Source organism: Littorina saxatilis, linkage group LG1 (assembly GCF_037325665.1).
Source record: "Littorina saxatilis isolate snail1 linkage group LG1, US_GU_Lsax_2.0, whole genome shotgun sequence".
Lineage (NCBI taxonomy): Eukaryota > Metazoa > Mollusca > Gastropoda > Littorinimorpha > Littorinidae > Littorina > Littorina saxatilis.
Window position 1 is genome coordinate 54808108 of NC_090245.1, and position 21719 is coordinate 54829826.

The following is a 21719-nucleotide window of genomic DNA, read 5'->3' on the forward strand; positions in this document are numbered from 1 at the left end:
CCCGTGTGACTTGGAATAATAGGCCGTGAAAAGTAGGATATGCGCCAAAATGGCTGCGATCTGCTGGTCGATGTGAATGCGTGATGTATTGTGTAAAAAATTCCATCTCACACGGCATAAATAGATCCCTGCGCCTTGAGTCCGAGTCTGGAGATACGCGCGCAATATAAGACTTCATATAAACACACACACACACACACACACACACACACACACACACACACACACACACACACACACACACACACACACACACATACATACATACACCACGACCCTTGTCTCGATTCCCCCTCTATGTTAAAACATTTAGTCAAAACTTGACTAAATGTAAAAAGGGCAAGATTTCATAAAAAGGTTTTGAAAAGTAACTGTTAGTTTTTATCTTTTAATAGATCAGATTTCTTCCATATGTGTGTGGTTGTTCTTCCTGGCAGAAATGATAGTGATCAATTTTTTGGCAAATGATGTGAAATCTCTGATTTCAAAAGCCAAACAAAGTTTGAAAAGACGTCATTACCTGAATAATGGCGTTATGTAAAAATTCTGTCACATCTTCTGCATGTCTCCCAAGGAAGTGACAAAGAATTTCAAGAATAAACTTTGTCTCGGTAACTTTCAACATATCAGCAGTAAAAAGCTAATCGTAAGGTAACCGTCATGCTATGCATATACAGTGGAGTCCAGGTACAACGAATCTCAAGGGAGATACATTTTAGTTTGTTATATCAGCAATTCGCTGTAGAGTTTTCAACCCTAAATGGCTGTAAACCCCTTCTCGCAGTCTGGGTTTAACAGGGTTGGACTCGTCCGTCACAAACTCGTACTAAAAAAACAGTTGTTGTATTTTTGACGTATATTTTCTTCTTCTAAAACTAGGTGGACATTTACTTTCACGTTAGACAACATTTATCACCAGTGCTGGATTGATCGTGTAACCTCTGCGAACGCCAAGAAGAAGAAGACTTTCACGTTACTAGACTAAACAAAGAATGACTAAAAGGAAAATATAGAAATAAGGAAAGAAAGGAAAAGGACTCTAGCCAGCATGTGCATCCTGAAATCAACAAACATTCAAATGCAATCAATTACACGGCTAGAAAACATAATCAACATCATTCAAAACGAACATCAGAACAAATATCTTATTTTGACAACACACTTTGATTAACAGTCATCGGATCAAAACACTGCCCACTGGTTAACAACATTTTATCAGAACATCGCCCAAATGAACTAGAACCACAAGCGAACTCACTGCCAATCTTACAGTTTGGAGTATACGCTATCTTCTGTTAATATGCTTATGGATTAGATTTCATTAATTGGATCCAAAACATAAGGAACACAAGTCTAAATCAATTCCAGTTCGCACACAATGGAACGTAATTGTCCATCAGAATGAGACACAACTTATCCGAAAAAGGATTAAAGTCTCATAGAGCCCAAAGACTCATTTACTCATATATCTGTTAGTTCTTTCATAAATCGCTAACTTTCCGAGTACATCGTTCAATGGCATTTTTTCTGATCTCAAGTTTACAACCATGACAACCAATATGATCCTCGCATTAATCTTTCATTCAGTTACATATTACACATTACATATTTCTCACAAAAGGACAACACTTTCCGCCGCATCATTACATAGTTTTTCCTGCCTTTCTCCACGAAGAAAGATAACGCATTACTTTGTTCTTCTGACAATAAAAACTATAATTAACTATGCTTAGCTAACTGACAGACAGACTCAAAACAAAGCAAAGATTGGTCATACTTAATCCACATTCCGATAGCAGAACCATAATATCTAGCATCACAAATTGCAGATCAAGTATAAGAATTACATCATGCTTTTACATAATAACGATAGGGAAATATCCGCTGTTTCATACATCATACAGGGTGACCCAAAAAAAAGAGTACCCAAACAAAACGTCATAAATTGAACAAAAATAAAGCAATCTTCATAAAATTTATTTACACACACAAGTAGCCTCTGCATGATTTCAACAAAAAATGTTAGCGTTCTAGCTTGTCTTTCAGGAAAGTTATGCTCATTCTACAGAACATGCTCCAAATGGCCTCCCCCGGATTTAAATCCCCCAGATTTCTATCTTTGGGGGTTCCTGAAAGACAACGTCTACAGGAACAACCCACAGACAATCGCAGAACTCAAGTGAGCCATCACAACAACCATTCGCGGAATCTCGCAACAGGAGTGTGTGCAGGTGATTGATAACTTTGCGCGGCGAGTTCAAGTTTGCCTGAATCGGCGCGGAGGCCATTTGGAGCATGTTCTGTAGAATGAGCATAACTTTCCTGAAAGACAAGCTAGAACGCTAAAATTTTCTGTGCAAATCATGCAGAGGCTACTTGTGTGTGTAAATAAATTTTATGAAGATTGCTATATTTTTTTTCAATTTATGACGTTTTGTTTGGGTACTCTTTTTTTTGGGTCACCCTGTACACTTATAATCGCATAACGATAAAAAGTAACAAAATGAAATAATCCACAACATACCTTAGTCAGGAAACACAGAGCAAAATAGAACGCGTCTTTCTTTGACGGTGGATTCTGTGAAAGTGAGGTTTGTCTCACGGTTCTTCATGCCTGGAACTTTTCTTAACTATTCACTTTAATTAACAATGACCGCGCGCGATAGCCGCCGCGGCCTGGGACTCTGGTACCAAGGACATTACAATACTGACACGGCGTTGTTTGGGAAATTTAGTAGCTGTGGACAGGCTTACGGTAAGAGACGCTAGACATTAAATTAGCTATCTGATAAAACTACTGATGGGGACACACACACACATGCACACAGTATAGTGACTAACATTAATACAGACTATAAGGACTAACACTACAGTAAACACTACGGTGGTTACACGGCCTTAAGACAAGTTTTCCCACTCAACCTTCAAATGATCGTCCCATCGATCTTTCCTTGGAGAGTACAATCTCTGCATGTTTTCAACAGCTTCATAATATAATCCATAGAGAGAGGCATAGTTCAAATATTCACTTTACTGTCACAATTTTAGAAGTAAAATTTAAAAAGTCATGTAAAAGCATGTACATGTACATTCTGATCAATCTCCGTGTCCGTTAAAAAAGACACTGCACACATTGACAGTGACACTGCCGCGACACACGTACTAAGCTGTTTTGAAAAAGTCCCGAATGTTTGTCTGACGCTGCTCAGAACTGGCACACTTCTCCACTGTACACTCCAATTTGGAGATCATATCCAAGTCACAGACATCGCTGCACTTTGCCTGCAAGTAGCGACGTAGGGTATTGGCAGCAACACGTGCTTCTGTGGCAGTTGGTGTTGGGAGTGGTTCTGGGTCAACACAGCGGCGGTGGCTGTTCCGTGCACCTCCCGCTGTTTGTTCAGAGTTCGCTCATCACGCGATTTGCACTTGTGTTTGTGTATTTTTGTCTTTGGAGACAATTATTGACATCAGTTCGTTGTAGCCTTGTGACTTTTGGAGACAAAATGGCTCTGGGGCGATGAAAACACGTTTGTTAAAAGAGGGGTTCGTTATGCAAATGAGTTCAAAAGGTTCGATGTAGCCGGAAAGTAACAAGTAAGAAATAGAAGGCTGTCTGCCGGGAAATCAATGGCAGGGATTTCTTTATACCCAGGTTCGTTATAGCTGGATTCCACTGTATTGGTATTGTATATCTTAAAGGGAGAATTGTTTGTAACGATTCATGGATGTTTGTGCTCATTTCAGCATGAGGAGGAGAAGACCCCTATGAAGCAGATCTTTGGAGGTGTGTCTGTGCGCTCCATCTTTCAACAAGGCAAAGGGGAACGAGCCACAGAGGAGCACTGGAATGACTTCCCCCTGGACAGTCAGGTATGTAGAGCTTCAGTTGTGTTTGTGATTTATGGCAAATTTATTATTTTATTTATTTATTTATTTACGAAAAGTCTGTTTTTGACTCACATGCGAAGCAAAAGTGAGTCTATGTACTCACCCGAGTCGTCCGTCCGTCCGTCCGGACGTCCGTCCGGACGTCCGGACGTCCGGACGTCCGGAAAACTTTAACGTTGGATATTTCTTGGACACTATTCAGTCTATCAGTACCAAATTTGGCAAGATGGTGTATGATGACAAGGCCCCAAAAAACATACATAGCATCTTGACCTTCAAGGTCAAGGTCGCAGGGGCCATAAATGTTGCCTAAAAAACAGCTATTTTTCACATTTTTCCCATTTTCTCTGAAGTTTTTGAGATTCAATACCTCACCTATATATGATATATAGAGCAAAGTAAGCCCCATCTTTTGATACCAGTTTGGTTTACCTTGCTTCAAGGTCAAGGTCACAGGAGCTCTTCAAAGTTGGATTGTATACATATTTTGAAGTGACCATGACCCTGAACTATGGAAGATAACTGTTTCAAACTTAAAAATTATGTGGGGCACATGTTATGCTTTCATCATGAGACACATTTGGTCACATATGATCAAGGTCAAGGTCACTTTGACCCTTATGAAATGTGACCAAAATAAGGTAGTGAACCACTAAAAGTGACCATATCTCATGGTAGAAAGAGCCAATAAGCACCATTGTACTTCCTATGTCTTGAATTAACAGCTTTGTGTTGCATAACCTTGGAAGACCTTGACCTTGGGTCAAGGTCACATGTATTTTGGTAGGAAAAATGTGTAAAGCATGTGAGTCGTATGGGCTTTGCCCTTCTTGTTTGATATTTGTGATTTACGCATATAACATGCAATGATCCTAAAATGGGTCACGTCTTTATCGCAACTAATTGCTTTTTAACCCTCGGATCGACACAGTTTTGATGTCTGTGCACCCCCCCTTAGGGTGTCAGCATTTATTTGACCTTGGATGTAGTGAGGTTTGTTATGGATGGACTTTAAATGAAGTTTTCTGGAACTAACTGTCAGGTTTATTTTGTGCTGTGGAAGAGTTGCATTCCTTGAAGGGGAGGCAAGACGTAAACATGGCAATAGTGTCAAAATAAACAGTCAGCTCGGATGCGTATATTTGGAGAGAAAAAAAAAAGTTATCATATTGAACACACACTGCTGTGTTTCATGCTGTGTCTGCTTGATGTGACACCCTCTCTTCCCCCCCCCCCCCCCTTTTTTGGCTCACGTAAGTGTAGCCTATGCGATGATAAACTTTGTCTGTCTGTGCGTGCGTGTGTGTGTGTGTGTGTGTGTGATAGAAACTTTAACATTTCCGAGTCTATGGATAAAGCTCGCATAAGAAGATTACGTCTCGGTCAAAAGTGTTTGACGTGTGTGATAGAAACTATTTGAAGACGTCACATTATGACGTAAGAGGGTTAGACGTCACGCAAAGGAATTACTGAAAGTCTCGGTCATTGTTATTGTGAGCGGGCCGAGACTAGTTGGCAGATCCAGGGTCTCGCTTTCTTGCACAGTTTCACCTATGGCTATGCTTACTGTGTGTGTGTGTGTGTGTATGTGTGACGGAGTGATTGAGTTTGTGTTACTGTTTGTCGATTTCTTATGTGAGCCTTGAAGGCTTCGCCTCTTGTTTTGTTTTTTTTACACATGAGAACGTATTTATCTTTGGATTGTCTATTTTGTTTATCTCCGTTTGCAGTGTGGATCTGTCCTGGAAGCTCTTGTAAACATTACGAAGAAAGAAATCATTCAGGTGGACTCAGGGGTAAGTAAGACATTTGCTGGTTTATTCGTCCCCAGACAGAGAGAGACTCTAGAGTGTGTGTGTGTGTCTGTCTGTCTGTCTTGTCTGTGTGAGTGTGTGCGTGCGTGCGGGCATCTGCAAATGTGAGTGAATCCGTCCACGCATGTGTTGGTACATAGTTACGGTATTACCAATTTATGAAATTAAAGTAAATTTTACCATCCTGAAGAAGTCGGCAACAGGCTGCCAAAAGATTGATGAAGAATTTACCAAAACCGGTTTCTGTTGCGTTTTTTGTTTGTTTTGATAGTTAATGTATGTGTGTAGTTGTGTTGTTACAATGCCGACCACTTGATGACCAGTGTGCTCTTGAACTGTGGTGTTGAAGGAGCTGACTCATCAAACCAAGATTGAAGTCTTGCCCCCGGTGCTGGTGCTGCATTACAAGACGTTCCAGTATGACCTTCAGACAGGAGTGTCCGAAAAGATCATCAAGGACTTTAAGTTTGACGTAGACCTCACTATACCAAAAGGTAAGTAGTCGGGACATTGAGGTCAGTTACTCTAGGTAGCTTCAGTTGGGAAGATCAGTCAAGCTGGTTATTAGGTGCTTGCATGGTTGAGGAAAAATGTATTTTTTACAAGTAAAATGACTATTTCTAAGAATACTCACCTCAATTTAACTATAAGGAGTTACCCTACTTATGAGTATCAGACTGAGTAGCACCTTGCAACCAATAAATGTTCAAGGTTGCTAACTCTTGGCTACTTCGCCAGTGCGCCATTTGTGGGAGTAGTCTCCCCTACCGGCAGTGACCCTCCACGCATGCGCACCATACTCCCTCAGTTCAATTCGAGCTGTTAAGTCAATTGCGGGGAAGGCGGGAGGGTCTGTGGTTAAATTGAGGTGAGTATTCTTAGAAATAGTCATTTTACTTGTAAAAAATACATATTTCTTTCGAATACATCACCTCAATTTAACTATAAGGAGAATAGATAAAAGGACGGAGGGTGACTTACCCTGTCACTCTATTGACTCCTAATCCGACTCAGTTGTTTGACAAACAAACAAACCAGCATCCGCTCCAGATGTGACTGGAAGAAAAGGCAGATATAAGCGGACTGAGTAGCGAGAATCACTGAGTCGGATGAGTGACCAGCTGTGCAGCTGAAATCGCGCCGACTCGACTGAGAGTGGGGCGATCCTGGGAGAGATCTCTCAGGTAGAATTTCCCAAAAGTAGAACTTGATTTCCACCCCACTGCTTGGATGATCTCGCTGACCGCTATGTTCCTGTCAAAGGCCAGGCTTGCCGCTATGGCTCTGACGTCATGAGCCTTAGGACGTGAGGGTCCTGGTAGTGGAATGCTAGCATCCCTGTAAGCTGATCTGATGACTGTCCGCAGCCATGAAGAGATGGTTTGAGGGGAAGTCCGAGGTCGAGATTCAGCAAATGACAGGAAAAGCTGCTGGGAGGAGTCTCGTAGAGATCTGGTCCTCTCCAGGTAGATAGACAAGGCTCTCACAGGGTCATGGAGATGATCAGGAGAGCTCTGATTGACTGGAAGTGGCTTGATAACGATCGACTGGTTGCCTGTCGTAGGTAGCCTATTCTTAGCTACAAATCCTGCTTCAGTTAGTAATAGGACTGACCCATCATTCCTGAATTGAAGGTGATTTGCATCCGCTGCCAAGGCGTGTATCTCACTAACTCTAGCTGCCGAAGCCAGTGCTGTCAAGAAGCACGTCTTGAGAGTAAGGGAACGCAGGGTTGCTACCTGTAAAGGTTCGAAAGAAGCTGAATCTAGCCATTTTAAGACTAGCCCAATATCCCAAGATGGGAACAAGACTCTGGTTCTAGGTCTTGATCTCTCAAAATTGGCCAGTAGGTCTGATAGATCTTTGTCTCTGCCTACTTCAAATCCCCCGTGATGCCTGTAAGTGTCAGAGATCATTGATCTGTAGCCTTTTATGGTTATAGGTGCCAGATTCCTTTCTTCAAACAGCCAAAGGAAGAAATCAGCGAGATGGTGAGGTAAGAGGCAGAGTGGGTCCAGTGATCTTCTATCACACCAATTGGAGAAGACTTTCCATTTTCCTTCATACACCTTTAAGGTGGAGGGCCTTCGTGCCGTAGCAATTCTCTCCAAGATGGGTTCACTGAATCTTCTGCTGCGGAGAGCGGTCCTAATAGAGTCCAAGCGTGAAGCTTGAGGCACGCTGGGTCCCGGTGATATATCCCGGACCTTGGTTGCCTGAGAAGATCCGGTCTCTCCGGCAGCTTTATGGGGGGTGCTGTTGCCAGGTCCAGGAGAAGTGATATCCACGATCTGTTCCAGTTGAGGGGAGCGATCAGGATGATTTGGCACGTTGTTTCTGCGATTTTCTGCAGTACCTTTGGTAGCAGGACCGAGGGGGGAAAGGCGTAGGCATACATGTTCGTCCAGTCCAGGCTGAGGGCATCTACGGCTATAGCTAGAGGATCCGGTACCGGTGAGACAAAAGTCTGTACCTTGTGGTTCCACCGTGTGGCAAACAGGTCTACATGTGGAGTCCCCAAGGACCGTGTGATCTCCGTGAAGACGTGCGGGTGGAGCGACCACTCCGTGTGGATCACTTGACCTTTTCTGGAGAGCGTGTCCGCCAGTACGTTTAGCCTCCCGGGGATGTGTCTCCCTGTCAGGTCTATGTGGTAATCTCTGCACCAGAGTAGTATCTCCCTGACAAGATTGGTGAGTTCTCTGGAGTGGGTTCCACCCTGGTTGCGAATGTATGCCACCACTGTCGAGTTGTCTGACAAGACGAGAACCGGCGAGCCCCTGAGGAGCGCTGTCCAGTGGAGGAGGGCTTTCCATACCGCTCGGAGTTCTAGGAGATTGATGTGAGCCAAGGCCTCCTGTCTCGACCAGATACCGTGAGTCTCCTGGAAATCTGGGAGAAGATGGGCCCCCCAGCCCTCTATGCTCGCATCGCAACATAGCGAGGGCGAAGGCGACAGCCTTTTGAGCGGTACTCCTAGCTCCAGCCATGATTTGTTCGTCCAAACTTCGAGCGCCTGTGCCAGGTTGCTCGAGATGGGAATCAGTACATCCAGGTCCTCTGAGCTCTGCATCCAGGCATCTGTGAGAGCATACTGGATGGGTCTGAGAAAGATCCTGCCCAATTCCAGGAGGTCTGAGGCCGCGTTGAGCAGGCCTATGAGGCTGAGGAAGCTCCTTGCCGACATGTTTTCCAAACTCAATGTGGAATTGATGGTGTTGATGATCTTGTCCACCCGTTTGGGGGGCAGGGAAACCCTGTTCTCTGCTGTCCTGAACAGCATACCTAGGTGGGTGAAGGTTTGGGAAGGCTCTAGGTCTGATTTCTCCAAGTTGATCATCCAACCCAGTTTCTGCAGCAGCAAGATCAGAGACTGTAGATCCTTTCTGAGGACGGCTGGGGACTGATGTCTTTGAAGTATGTCGTCCAGGTAGTTTGAAGTGACTGCCTGTGCTTGGTGGCGGTGAATGGCAATCACCTCGTCCATAAGACGTGTGAAGGCCCAAGGGCTGAGGTTGAGACCGAAAGGTAGTGCTCTGAAAGAGAAGACTTGGCCGTTTATGGCAAAGCGAAGGTATTTCCTGGACGCTTTGTGTATTGGTACGTGAAGGTACGCGTCGGACAAGTCTAGGCTGACCCCCTAATCGTTTGGTCTCACCGCGTTGCGAACCGTTTTGGTTGTCTCCATCTTGAAGTGTGGAGCGTTGATGAATTTGTTCAGAGAGCTGAGGTCGATAACTGGTCTCCATTGTCCGTTGGGTTTTAGAACGACAAACAGGGTTGAGTAAAAGGCTGGAGAACTTACCTTGTTTACTAGGAAAACAGCTTTCTTGAGTACCAGTGATTGTACCTCGTTGAGGAGGGCCTTTGCTTTCTCTGGATTGTTGGAGACTTTGGTAAAGACGGGGCATGTGGTCAGGGGGGGGTGAGAGGTGAACGATATTCTGAGGCCTTCTGTCACCGTTTGAATTACCCATGTGTCGGTTGACAGGGACTGCCAAACTGGGGCAAAAAGTTGAAGTCTTGCCCCTAGTGCGATGGGTGTACGGGAAGAAGGCTGAGGGGGAAGGGGGGGAAGGGGAGGAGCGCTGGGGTGAGAGTCATGGTCTACGAGCGCCAAACTTGGAGGAGGACCCTCCTCTAGTTCGACCCCCACGCTGCGGTGGCTGCCGCTGTCCTCCTCTCTGTGAGCGTTGAAAGCCCTGCTTCCCACGCCTTCTCGTGTAGAAATCTCTGTTTCCCGTTGCCCGGCGGTCTTTACGAAAGGGCTGTCTCTGTGTAGACTGCTTGACTGTTGTTGCTTCTTTGGTGAGTGCCTCCTTCATCTTTGCCACTTGTCCTCCAAAGAGGAGCGAGTTGCCGATCGGGCCGGCTCGTAGGGCAAACTTGGTGGCTCGGGTTGCCTTCAGGCGCTCCATAAGCGTGTCTCTCTCGATGAGTTGCATATCACCAATCAGCTGGAGCAGTCCCGCCAGTAAGTTGAGTGATGAATTATTCAACCCAAAGGTGAGGTGGTTGACAGCAACTGTGTCCGTCAGAGAGCTGTTCCTTAAAAGCGTTCCAAGTGCGTTGGAAGCTAGTTCATTGAACGAGGCAGCTTGAACAAGTTGACGCAGGATCCTAGTGAAGTGCTCCCAAGTTCTCTTAGGTAAGACCTGATCCTTAGGTTGACGTTGTACCCCAAAGAATTCTAATTCTCTCTCCGTTTCTGGATTTGTACCGGAGAAAGGGGCATCGGGAGTCTCATACCAGGTCTTCTTGTATTCGACCTCTGTCACGAAGGCTGGTAGCACCGCTTCCGGCTTGTGGGCTGGTCCCGAGAGATGGTTATTAATTTTCTCCAAGATGAGTGCTGCTTGGTTCGACAGAGGGAAGGAGCTGGTTTTTTCTTCCTGTTCGGTGAGAAGGGAAGGTTTAATGGCAGAATTCTTCTTTGCGACCTGTGGAGCAAAGGCCTCTTCAGAAAGAATGCGAAGAATCTCAGCCTTGCACCCCTGCATCAGCCCATCGGTGGTTTTGGTGGGTTCCGGCTCCGATGTCCAGGTGTTTATGTTAGAAGTTGGGGACCTCTCTCTCCAATCGGAGAGGGTTGACCTACGAGAAGGTGAGTCACCTCTCCTGAAATTCCGTATGGGTGAAAAGGAGCGGCTGTGAGAACGACGGAAGTCAAAAGAAGTCCGTTCGTTGTACCAGGAACGTCGCGTATCTGGAGATCTGGAACGTTGATGTTCTGACCTGGGACGCCGGCTTGCTTCCCTAGATAGCCTGTAATAGTCCACGTGAGTCTCCTCAGCACGTTGATTTTGAGCGTGGGAGTGTCGGCGATCATCGCGTGAAAGGCGACTGTCTGCCCTGGAGCGACGCCTGCTATCCCTGGAGGGACCTTGCTCTCCTCTGTGTCGGCTCTGTTCCTGCGAACGTCCTGTCTCCCTTGAATGACATGAGCTGACCCGAGGTCTCTGACTGGCTGAAGGAGAACGAGACGAACGGCGACTGCGAGGAGAGTGGCGCCGTTCCGTAGACCGTGGACTGCGGGAACGTCTGTCTCTGGAGGACGGGCTGTCGTATCTACGCTCGCGTGAAGGAGGCCTGGTAATTGTAGCAGCTGGAACAGTTGTCCGGCGTGGTAGGACCGCTGAGCTTGTCCGATGATGCGTGGCAGTCAAGGACTTGTCAGCTCTCTTGCGATATCCCGAGAGTCGTGAAGAAGCAGAAATAAGGGACAGTACTTCCGACGGGGTGTTTCTCGTGTCCTTAAGGGGCCTTAAGGAGAGTAGATCTTTCCATGCTTCCAGAGGCCAGGACTGGCAGAGATCACATGGTGCTGAGCTGTGACACCCTGTGCAGCGTGCACATGTGTCATGGTTATCCTCACACCAAGTGGGCTTCTTGCATTTGACACAGATGCGAGACATCTGTAACAGACTAAGTGACGTTATAATGTCTGTCTTGACAATGCTATAGTACCTCTTAGCTCTATGAGGTTAGGCAATATCCATATATAGTTGTTATATGACAGGTAAGAAAAAATATTCAGTGAGACAACCTGAATATTCTAAGTCAAGTCCAAGGCTATTGGAAAGAGGTTGAAGGTGTGGCAGAGCCAGAAAAGGTACCCACTGTGTTTTATAAAATAATCATATTATGAAAGCACATACATTCTTATCTTAGTTATTATGTATTCATTGTTAGCAAACATCGGCATTATTCATGTTTTACTTTAAACGCAATCATTGTTATTTATAGATCACAGGCACTTGATGTAAGTAGGTCACACACGTGTAAATGTTGTGCCCAGTCCTTGTTTTTGTTTCTGTTATTATTTTAGTTAGCAGGTCTAGTTGAGCACGTATTAAGTATCATGTACCCACTACTAGTCATTGTGCATTTTAGTTAATGGACTGATGATGTCATTTGTATGGAGTCGACGCACGTGCGAGGATATGTATGTGTGGGAGGGGGGGGGGGGGGGGCGCGGGAGATGGAAGCTTGCTGTATGTTATGTAATGTATATATTGTGTGTGATACGTGGAAATGTGATACTATTTATTTGCATGTATGATACAGGTACAAATGTGATAATTGTAGGCTTATACTAGTGATTACTGTGTGTGATACATGAAATGTGATATGAATGCTGTTTTTATATGTTATACTCTTATTTTCTCCCAAGCGCAAGACAAATTCTTCTATGAAAATTGAAGCCAATAAAATTTGAGTTGAGTTGAGTTGAGAGAGTTACCTTCTATACCTGTTATGCCCGCAAAGGCACAAACAACCACAACCCCTAAAAAAAAATAAAAAAAATGTTTTTATTTATTTATTTTTTTTTTTAAATTTATATATATATATATATATATATAACCTGACATATAGACAAAAAAAACTATAATATGCATGTACCAGATCCTGAAAGGTAGTGGTGTGTGAGATCCTAGGACAGCTCAAAGGTTTTTTAGCAAAGTTGCATCTCAGTGGAAGCATGTGCTACGGCCGCCATTTTGTTTACGGCCGCCATTTTGAATCCACAAGGTACGTGTTACTTTTGTACGTTCGTGAGTTGGTTAACAGCAGAGGCTGGCTGTACTTTCCGTTCTGTAAAACAGCGGTTCGATATATAAACGTCTTCTGTGAAGAACAACCCTTCTCTACTGAAAGAGAATTATTCTTGCTAAAAGTAAGAATAAAGTAGATACAACACATGAATGCCGCATGGCCTGTGTAACTGTATTGGACGAAAACGTCCGAGTTTGGTACCCGCGTGACAGAGAAAAACATCCCTCTGTTGTGCGTCCAATTGATCAACTGTGTGATAATTTATATAGAATAGGAAAGGAATACCCACAGTTTGAAGTCTTGAAGAAGACTAACCAAACTATACCGTTAGTAAAAACAATCCACGGTAGTTCGTCAGTATACGTCTGTACTCGTAGTAGCGAGAATTTGAACTGAGGGAGTATGGTGCGCATGCGTGGAGGGTCACTGCCGGTAGGGGAGACTACTCCCACAAATGGCGCACTGGCGAAGTAGCCAAGAGTTAGCAACCTTGAACATTTATTGGTTGCAAGGTGCTACTCAGTCTGATACTCATAAGTAGGGTAACTCCTTATAGTTAAATTGAGGTGATGTATTCGAAAGAAATACATTGAGGCTGTACTTGACCCATACATAGTACTGATACAAAAAGGAAAAATAATAATAATATTTATATAGCGCCTTATCCGAAGTTCATAGCAACTACAATAAACACAAAAGCCTGACTAATATGGTGTTATTTTCAGAGCTGCTGACTACGAATGCAAGGAGCAAGATTCTGCCGGCTCAGCGAAACTACAAACTTTGTGCTGGTGAGTTTTTTGTTCTACTTTCAGTTTTAATGAACAAATAAGATTTCTTGCAGGAATGTTTTTGTTCAATTTCTGTATATCACGGGAAGATTTGTGTCCAGAGTGTGTTACTTTTACTGGAGACTTAATTGGTCCATGTCCTCCTATTCATGTTCTTATTCGTATCGTCTCTTGTGGAGGTGAAAGAATACATAAGAACGTTTTTCTTTCTGTCTCACTATTATATGATTGTACACATTTGATAAATTCTAGTTCTAGTGGTTCCTGTTCATATGCTGCAGTTTCAGTACATTCTGTGGCATGAGGTGATAGATATTCTTAATTTTTCCAGGGGAAGTTGTTTCCCAGTGCTAGTGGTTGAGAAGGAGTGTTTCTCAGATGTAAGATGTGGTTAAGATGTGGTTAAGCTACAGGAAGGCGTGCTAGGGGTAGATTAATTTTTGTTAAAGTAACCAGTGATTTGATATAATCTGTTGCTGTTCTAAATTTGCAGTGGTTTTCACCACAGTACAAGAAAAGAAAAAAAAATGGTGTGCTACTGGTTGTATAGATTTGTTTTTCAGAAGTAAGCAGCCGCAAAGTAATATCTGTTGCTGTAATTTTGCAGTGGTTTTTCACCACGGCAAGAAAGCCACAGGAGGGCACTACACCTCGGTGACCTTCGACATCGCGTCTCAGAGCTGGTTGCACAAGGACGACAGCAACGTGACCGTCATCCCAGAGTCCAAACTCCTTCAGTACTACACCAACAACATCACCAACCAGATGCCCTACATGCTCTTCTACCGTCAGCGCCACCTCTACTCCCACAATGGTGCTTCCGACTCGCACTGAAACTCTGCATACTCTTCTGCCTTACGTGTTGTTGTTACTGTTCTAGGCTGAAGCAACTGTACTCTGTGTAATAAGACTTGAAGCAGTTCAGCGCTGTGTGAAACTTTAATGAGTTGTACGCTGTGTGAAATTCAAAGCAGCTGTACATGGTGTGAAACTTGATGCAGTTGTACTCTGTGTGAGACTTAAGGCCGTTGTACACTTTGTGAAACTTGAAGCAGTTGTACATGATGGTAAACTTCAAAGCAGTTGTACACAATCTGAAACTTCAAAGCAGTTGTACACGATCTGAAACTTCAAAGCAGTTGTTCACTGTGTGAGACTTAATGCAGTATGGTGTGAAACTTGAAGCAGTTCAACAGTGTATGACGTGAAGCAGTTGTAGAAGGTGTGAAACTTGAGGCAGTTGTACACGATGTGAAACTCAAAGTCTGTGTGAGACTGCAAGTTTTAATTCATATATATCTGTGTGTACTTGTGTGCCAAGGGGAAGCTGTCATCCCTCTTTGTCACTTGTGAAGTTGTGTGGATGCATGTTTCAATTTGCTGGTTTAATGATTCATACGACATACCATGAGGTAAATGATGTGCCTGTTGAGACTGTGTATGTCTTGCGAGTGTCTGTGTGTGCTTGATAAAGCAACACCTTTTTTTCATGTTTAGATTCAAATCATGAAGTGTTTATTGTGTGTTTTAGATGTGTTGGAGAGTCCTTTGAATTTTTGTGTGTGCTAATGTTATAAGTGAGGATAACAATTTTGAATTGTTTTTCCTGCCATCACTGCTAATGTTATAAGTGAGGATAACAATTTTGAATTGTTTTTCCTGCCATCACCTAACTCTGTATATATTCTCCCATTCCCTGCCCATTCCCTTATTCTGAGTCTCAGTAAACAGAGTCCGCAGAAATGTATCACTTGCAATTGTTATGGGTTATCTGGTTTGCAACTTTGTGTACTTATTATAATCAAGTGTCATTGTGTACATGTGATGTAATGTATGGGGGGCATTTGTCGTTTTTGAGCATATCCATGTGATTTGCTTTGACTGATGAGGTTACATTTTTTTTGCTGCGAGTGGTTATTCTCAGTGTATCCCTACGAGCAGCCTGCGCACCGCTTTCTCAGAATAATGACTTTCTTGTATATTTTCTAGAACAATTTTCTCCTTGTAATCGGTCCTCTTATGTGCTTGAGGAGTGGCAACATTCACATGGTGCGATTAGTTACTTGCATACACTTGTAGCTCAAATGTACGCGAATTTTGCTGCTCAGAATTCTACATCAACTACTTAGCCTGTGGCGTGCAGCTTTTCTTTTTTTCCTGAGAGAAGTTAGAACTGATCAATTTGGAAAAAAAAAAAAAAAAAACAGAGTTCATAACTAAATGTTCCTTTCTGGTTTTTTCTGTATTGTTTATTTCATCAATTGTTCTTAATACCTGCTGTTTGTTCCTGTAGTGGTGATTCATTCTATACTTTTTTTTCGTCCCCATTGTTTGAAGCGTTGATAATGGATGTAAATATTTTTTCCTTGCAGTGAATATATATAAACCTACTGTGTGTGGTAATGTAGCTAGTCAGTTTTGCTTTTGAAAATAGCTGAAGAGAATATTCTGCCTTCATCTTTTTCTTGACCTATTTTTTTATTTATTTTATTAAACAAAGTACCCATATAATTTAAAATCATAAGTCTGATGACTTGTTGATAATGATATGCATTGGATGTACGCTAACTGTAAATTGATCACATCAGAGGTCTTCGTTTTGCTTGATTTTGAGCATCACCATAAACTGCTTGTACAAACTGTACATAATGCCGCAGCCAAGAACTGCTTGTCTAATCAAAATTAGGCTGATGATTGGTTTTGGGTGGAAGATGTGAGCCAGACACAGAACTGGATAAATGGACATTAATGTTATTTAGGGTTAGGGTTTATTACCTTTCTGTTTTTAGCTTTTACTCTTGTGTTCAGAGGTTATCAGTAAAGATCAGCCGAAGATGATGCAAAATTGTATTTACACGTGTCGAAACTTGAATGCATACACTTGAATGGAGATAGCACACAATATCCTTCGTTGCAGAACCTGCGCTTGAGTTAAGAAGTCCATCCAAGACTTACAGGCATAATACCTTAATAGCACTAAAAACACTTCATATTTTTGGGGTTGTTTGCTTCGGAAAACTTGCTTGCATTGAGGGTGGGAATTCTGCTTGGACTTTATTTGATTCAGTTTCAGCGTTGGGTCTAGAGAACCAAGTTGCCTTATATCCAGGCATAATGTTGCTTGTAACAGACCTGTTTACCCTTACGATTTTGGCGTAATTTATTACGATTTTCTGCAAAAAATACGCCATTCCGCTATCCGTGTCAAGACTACGATTTTCATAAATAAAAAAAATGTAAAATTTTTTTTATTTTTTTATTTTTTTTTAATATTAATTCACATGTTTGGCATTGTTTTTTTCAATGGCAAAATGGGGTGAAAAAGCACAAAACTGACCAGAGATCATAATCATGTCTGTCTGATGAGACGCTGGAGAGCCTTCTAGTGGTGAAGTCTCGCCCTCACTCATTCGGCAAGCGCAAGTACAGGCATGACACACTGAAAAAGGCTTACTACGAGCAAAAGAAAAAGAATCAGTGATGCATGTGCTTTTGATGTGATCTTCTTTGAAATTATGATGACTACAAAAACTGACTGATGTGTTTTGTTTGTGAATGATGGATATATTATATGTGCATGATTGCGTTTCGCAGACACAGTTGTCATGTGCGTTGTAATTGGCGACGAATGCTGGATGATTACTATTTTTGTGCCAGGATTACTATTTTTGGGGCTGAGCATTACTCCAAAACACTTATGGGGGTAAACAGGTCTGTTGTAAGGTCTTTTCAAAACTCAAGAGGGGACAGTTTGATTTTTATCAGACCCTTCAGTGCTCGCATTCGGAAATTCTTTATTTAAGCTAGGATTATTCATTTACTGTGCTCTAAGCCTGTTACCTCAGGAAACATCCATTCTTGCTGCGTCGACTTATGCCAAATGCACCAATGTGGCGGGTGTGAATTATGGACACCCTGGGCATTTTTATATGCATGTTTAATTAAATCATCTACAGTAATGACAAGCTGTTGATACAAAAGAGAGCTGAGACATTTTCTGTTGATGCAGGAAAGAGCCCTGAGACCTTTTTCTGTTGATGCAGAAAAGAGCCCTGACATTTTTCTCTTAGCTTTGTTCAAGGTATGGGTTTGTCTTTGCTTGTGTGATGCATGGACACCGCATTTGATTTTTGCCCATAGGTTACGTACCTCTGTTGGACCCTCAGCAATACAAAATGACATTTTCTACAAGAGCTTGGTACATTCTTTGGCATGTCAAAACAAAACAAAACAAAACAAAACAAAAAGAATCTAAGAAGAGATGTGAATTTCTTAACATGCAGGCACGTTGGTGTCTGGTTTGTTTTGTGCTGCTTCTCTCATGGTGATTGTTTATTTACATTTTCTTCTCTTTTGCCTGTTTTATGTCTTTGGATGTGTATAATGTTCATGTTTGTGTGTCCATGATAATGTTCATGTTTGTGTGTCCATGATAATGTTTGTGTGTCCATGAGAATGTTCATGTTTGTGTGTCCATGAGAATGTTCATGTTTGTGTGTCCATGAGAATGTTCATGTTTGTGTGTCCATGATAATGTTCATGTTTGTGTGTCCATGAGAATGTTCATGTTTGTGTGTCCATGAGAATGTTCATGTTTGTGTGTCCATGAGAATGTGTGCCTGTGTGTACTTGATCCACGGTGTTCTTGTGTATGTGTACCTCACCCATTGTTTGATAACATCAATTCATAGAGTGTTTGAAGATATGTACATACTTTGAGAGTCGAAAACATGTTATGCTTGTACAGTCTTCTGCATCTTTGATATTTTCTGACATTTCTCTGTCCTTTGAATGCCTGGTGATGGACGTGTCTTGTAAAAGAAATGTTGAGTTTAGTCAACTAACACTGCAGCATTTTACAAATTACAGTCGTCTTTTCTGCCCAAGCAATTCTGTACCCAATGTTAAGATTCAGGATGCTTCTAAACAAAACGTATGTTGGGCCTGGCCTGTTTTTTGTTTTGCAACAAAAACATAGTCAGAAGGCTGTAATAACAACATGTCCTAGTTTCAGTTGCTGCTTTTGCTATCATCCTGTTTCTTGTTTAGTTGATGGTCCATTGTCATTTGATGTTTGTTTTTACGCTGATTGTCCCTTAGCTTTCATGTTCTTGTACAAATGAGATAGGAATTACATATAATAACAAAAGAGTATTTCTAGATTTTTATATGAATTTTCAAAACCAATTCTTGATATTTGGGAAGATCAGGAATACAGTCTGATGGTATGTTAAGTCCTTTGTACTGGAAACTTGCATTCTCCCAGTAAGGTCATATATTGTACTACGTTGCAAGCCCCTGGAGCAATTTTTTTATTAGTGCTTTTGTGAACAAGAAACAATTAACAAGTGGCTCTATCCCATCCCTCCCCCCCCCCCCCCCCCCCTTTCCCCGTCGCGATATAACCTTGAACGGTTGAAAACGACGTTAAACACCAAATAAAGGAAAGTCTGATGGTGTCTTATTTGTGAAGATAAGATAGCCATGGTATTGGTACTTCTCTATGACATGCTTTTGCTGGTGTGGAAGTTACTTGAGCTTGTGAAATGAGTAGAGCGACAACTCTTTTCCTGACCTGATTGACAGTATTACTGTTAGCTGAGTAATGCTTTAGGTGGATAATATTACTGTAAGACAGAGAGGTGGTTCCTTTTTGTGTGTGTGTGTGTCTCTTCAAGTTGTACATAATGCCCAAGTCCTTTCTGCTGTGAAAAAAATAACAACCTGCAGGTGGTTGAGTCTTGTGTGAAAACAGCTTCAGTTCTGTCGGACTGAATAAAACAAAACAAAAATGTTGCTGTAAATAAAAATTCCTTTGGGGAAAGAGTATGTATGAAAATGAAAAAGGAAAGTGTTAGAGCTTATGTGGAATTTGTACATATTTTGCATGCATATGTTTGCTTTTCCTGAAGCATTTTTTCTCCTTCCTATCTCATTCCAGTCACCTGAACTCTTCCACGAACCCCTTCCATCCTCCCATTCACGCTGTAGTCTCTGTTTGGCTCTCGGGTTTAGGAAGTTCAGTAGATGCCTTCACTATTCCTTGAAAATATAAATTTATACATTTAAAAAAAGAGAGAAAAAGACAAAACCTACATTTAAGTAAGATTCTATCAGTTTTTTTAGTTTTTTTAATTTTTTAATCCATGCCTTTTTAAAAAAAATCATTGATTTACTATGTTTCGGAAGAGGCTTCATCTGCTTTGTAAATAGCCTTTGTGCGTGTTTTATTTGTCGGGTACAAAATTTCCTTATACATTTATGTTCATTTCAAATTTGCAATTATATCACTGATACTGCTTAATTTTCAGCTGGTTGATAGCACATTGCCAGTAAAAAACAACCCATGCTTCATTATGGATAAAACATTGTTTTTGCTTTTTGTTTTGTTTAACTAAAGCAGGTGGAAGGAATTGTAGTGTATAATGTAATTGAATAAAATAATAACAACAAATTTTACTTCAAGTTCAAAATAGATATAATGTATCTTTGTGTGTTTTGTTTCCATGACTATTGCTGATGAAGACAGTTATAAGGTCTGTTGGTATCTCTTGTCATTGCTGTGCATTTACCTAAGCTTGCTGGTCCCAAATTGGAAAAAAAAATGTTAAAAAAACTGACAGAGAGGGCAAGAAAATACAGGTGAGAAAACAGACTCTGTTTGACCGAAGAAGCTGAGACAAAAAACATTTTTTGTTGTGAATGTTTCTTCTTTTTCAGCATTGTTCCTTGATTTGCCTGTGTCTCAGATTCATCAGTATTTGTATTTTCTTCCTCCTGTTTTGTTGGCTTCAATATTCATCAAGACATCTGTTTGTTGTCTTTTTTTTTTTAAGTGTCAATATCAGTCACATCTGTACATGAGACAGTTGAAACTCTTCTACATACAGTTCTGTTTTTAATTGTTTGGTCCTTTTTATATTTAGTCAAGTTTTGACTAAATATTTTAACATCGAGGGGGAATCGAAACGAGGGTCGTGGTGTATGTGTGTGTGTGTGTGCGTGTGTGCGTGTGTGTGTGTGTGTAGAGCGATTCAGACTAAACTACTGGACCGATCTTTATGAAATTTGACATGAGAGTTCCTGGGTATGAAATCCCCGAACGTTTTTTTCATTTTTTTGATAAATGTCTTTGATGACGTCATATCCGGCTTTTCGTGAAAGTTGAGACGGCACTGTCACGCCCTCATTTTTCAACCAAATTGGTTGAAATTTTGGTCAAGTAATCTTCGACGAAGCCCGGGGTTCGGTATTGCATTTCAGCTTGGTGGCTTAAAAATTAATTAATGACTTTGGTCATTAAAAATCTGAAAATTGTAAAAAAAAATAAAAATTTATAAAACGATCCAAATTTACGTTTATCTTATTCTCCATCATTTGCTGATTCAAAAAACATATAAATATGTTATATTCGGATTAAAAACAAGCTCTGAAAATTAAATATATAAAAATTATTATCAAAATTTTTTTTTCGAAATCGTTTTAAAAACACTTTCATCTTATTCCTTGTCGGTTCCTGATTCCAAAAACATATAGATATGATATGTTTGGATTAAAAACACGCTCAGAAAGTTAAAACGAAGAGAGGTACAGAAAAGCGTGCTATGCAGCATAGCGTAACCACTACCCCGCTCTTCTTGTCAATTTCACTGCCTATGCCGTGAGCGATGGACCACGAGTATACGGTCTTGCTGCGTTGCATTGCGTTCAGTTTCATTCTGTGAGTTCGACAGCTACTTGACTAAATATTGTATTTTCGCCTTACGCGACTTGTTTTCTTTTCTTCTTGTTACCTTCTTGTGTGTTTGACTGTTGAAACATTATTGATGCAGATTAAACACTTCTGTGATTTCCATGTTGATTTTATACACACTCACATGGAATGATGTGACTTAAAGGGATATGTATATTCCACAGACACACACAGACACCCCCCCCCCCCACCCACACACACTCTCCCCCGCCCCCGCCCCCCCCCCCCCCCCCTCTCTCTCTCTGTCTCTGTATGGATGCACGCATAACATCAAGGTGCAGGTATTTGGCTGCCCCCCGCGGGTTAGGGGGAGTCCCATATTGGTTGGGACGAGAAAGAATTTACCCGATGCTCCCCAGCATGTCGTAAGAGGCGACTAACGTATTCTGTTTCTCTTTTTACCCTTGTTAAGTG

At 41.9% G+C, this 21719-nt stretch overlaps 2 protein-coding genes across 3 annotated transcripts in view; both read left to right on the plus strand.

Moving 5' to 3' along the window:
* Positions 1-21483, plus strand: part of LOC138974171 (ubiquitin carboxyl-terminal hydrolase 10-like) — a 43856-nt gene extending 22373 nt beyond the window's left edge. For both annotated transcript variants that reach the window (XM_070346878.1, XM_070346885.1), the window contains exons 13-17: positions 3748-3873; positions 5622-5687; positions 6055-6199; positions 13487-13552; positions 14160-21483. In XM_070346878.1, coding sequence (XP_070202979.1) covers positions 3748-3873; positions 5622-5687; positions 6055-6199; positions 13487-13552; positions 14160-14386 — 630 coding nt within the window. In that variant the 3' untranslated portion in view covers positions 14387-21483. The remainder of the gene's footprint in view (positions 1-3747; positions 3874-5621; positions 5688-6054; positions 6200-13486; positions 13553-14159) is intronic.
* The window catches only part of LOC138974345 (uncharacterized), a 436114-nt gene that overhangs the window by 37732 nt on the left and 376663 nt on the right, over positions 1-21719 (plus strand). The window lies entirely within an intron of this gene.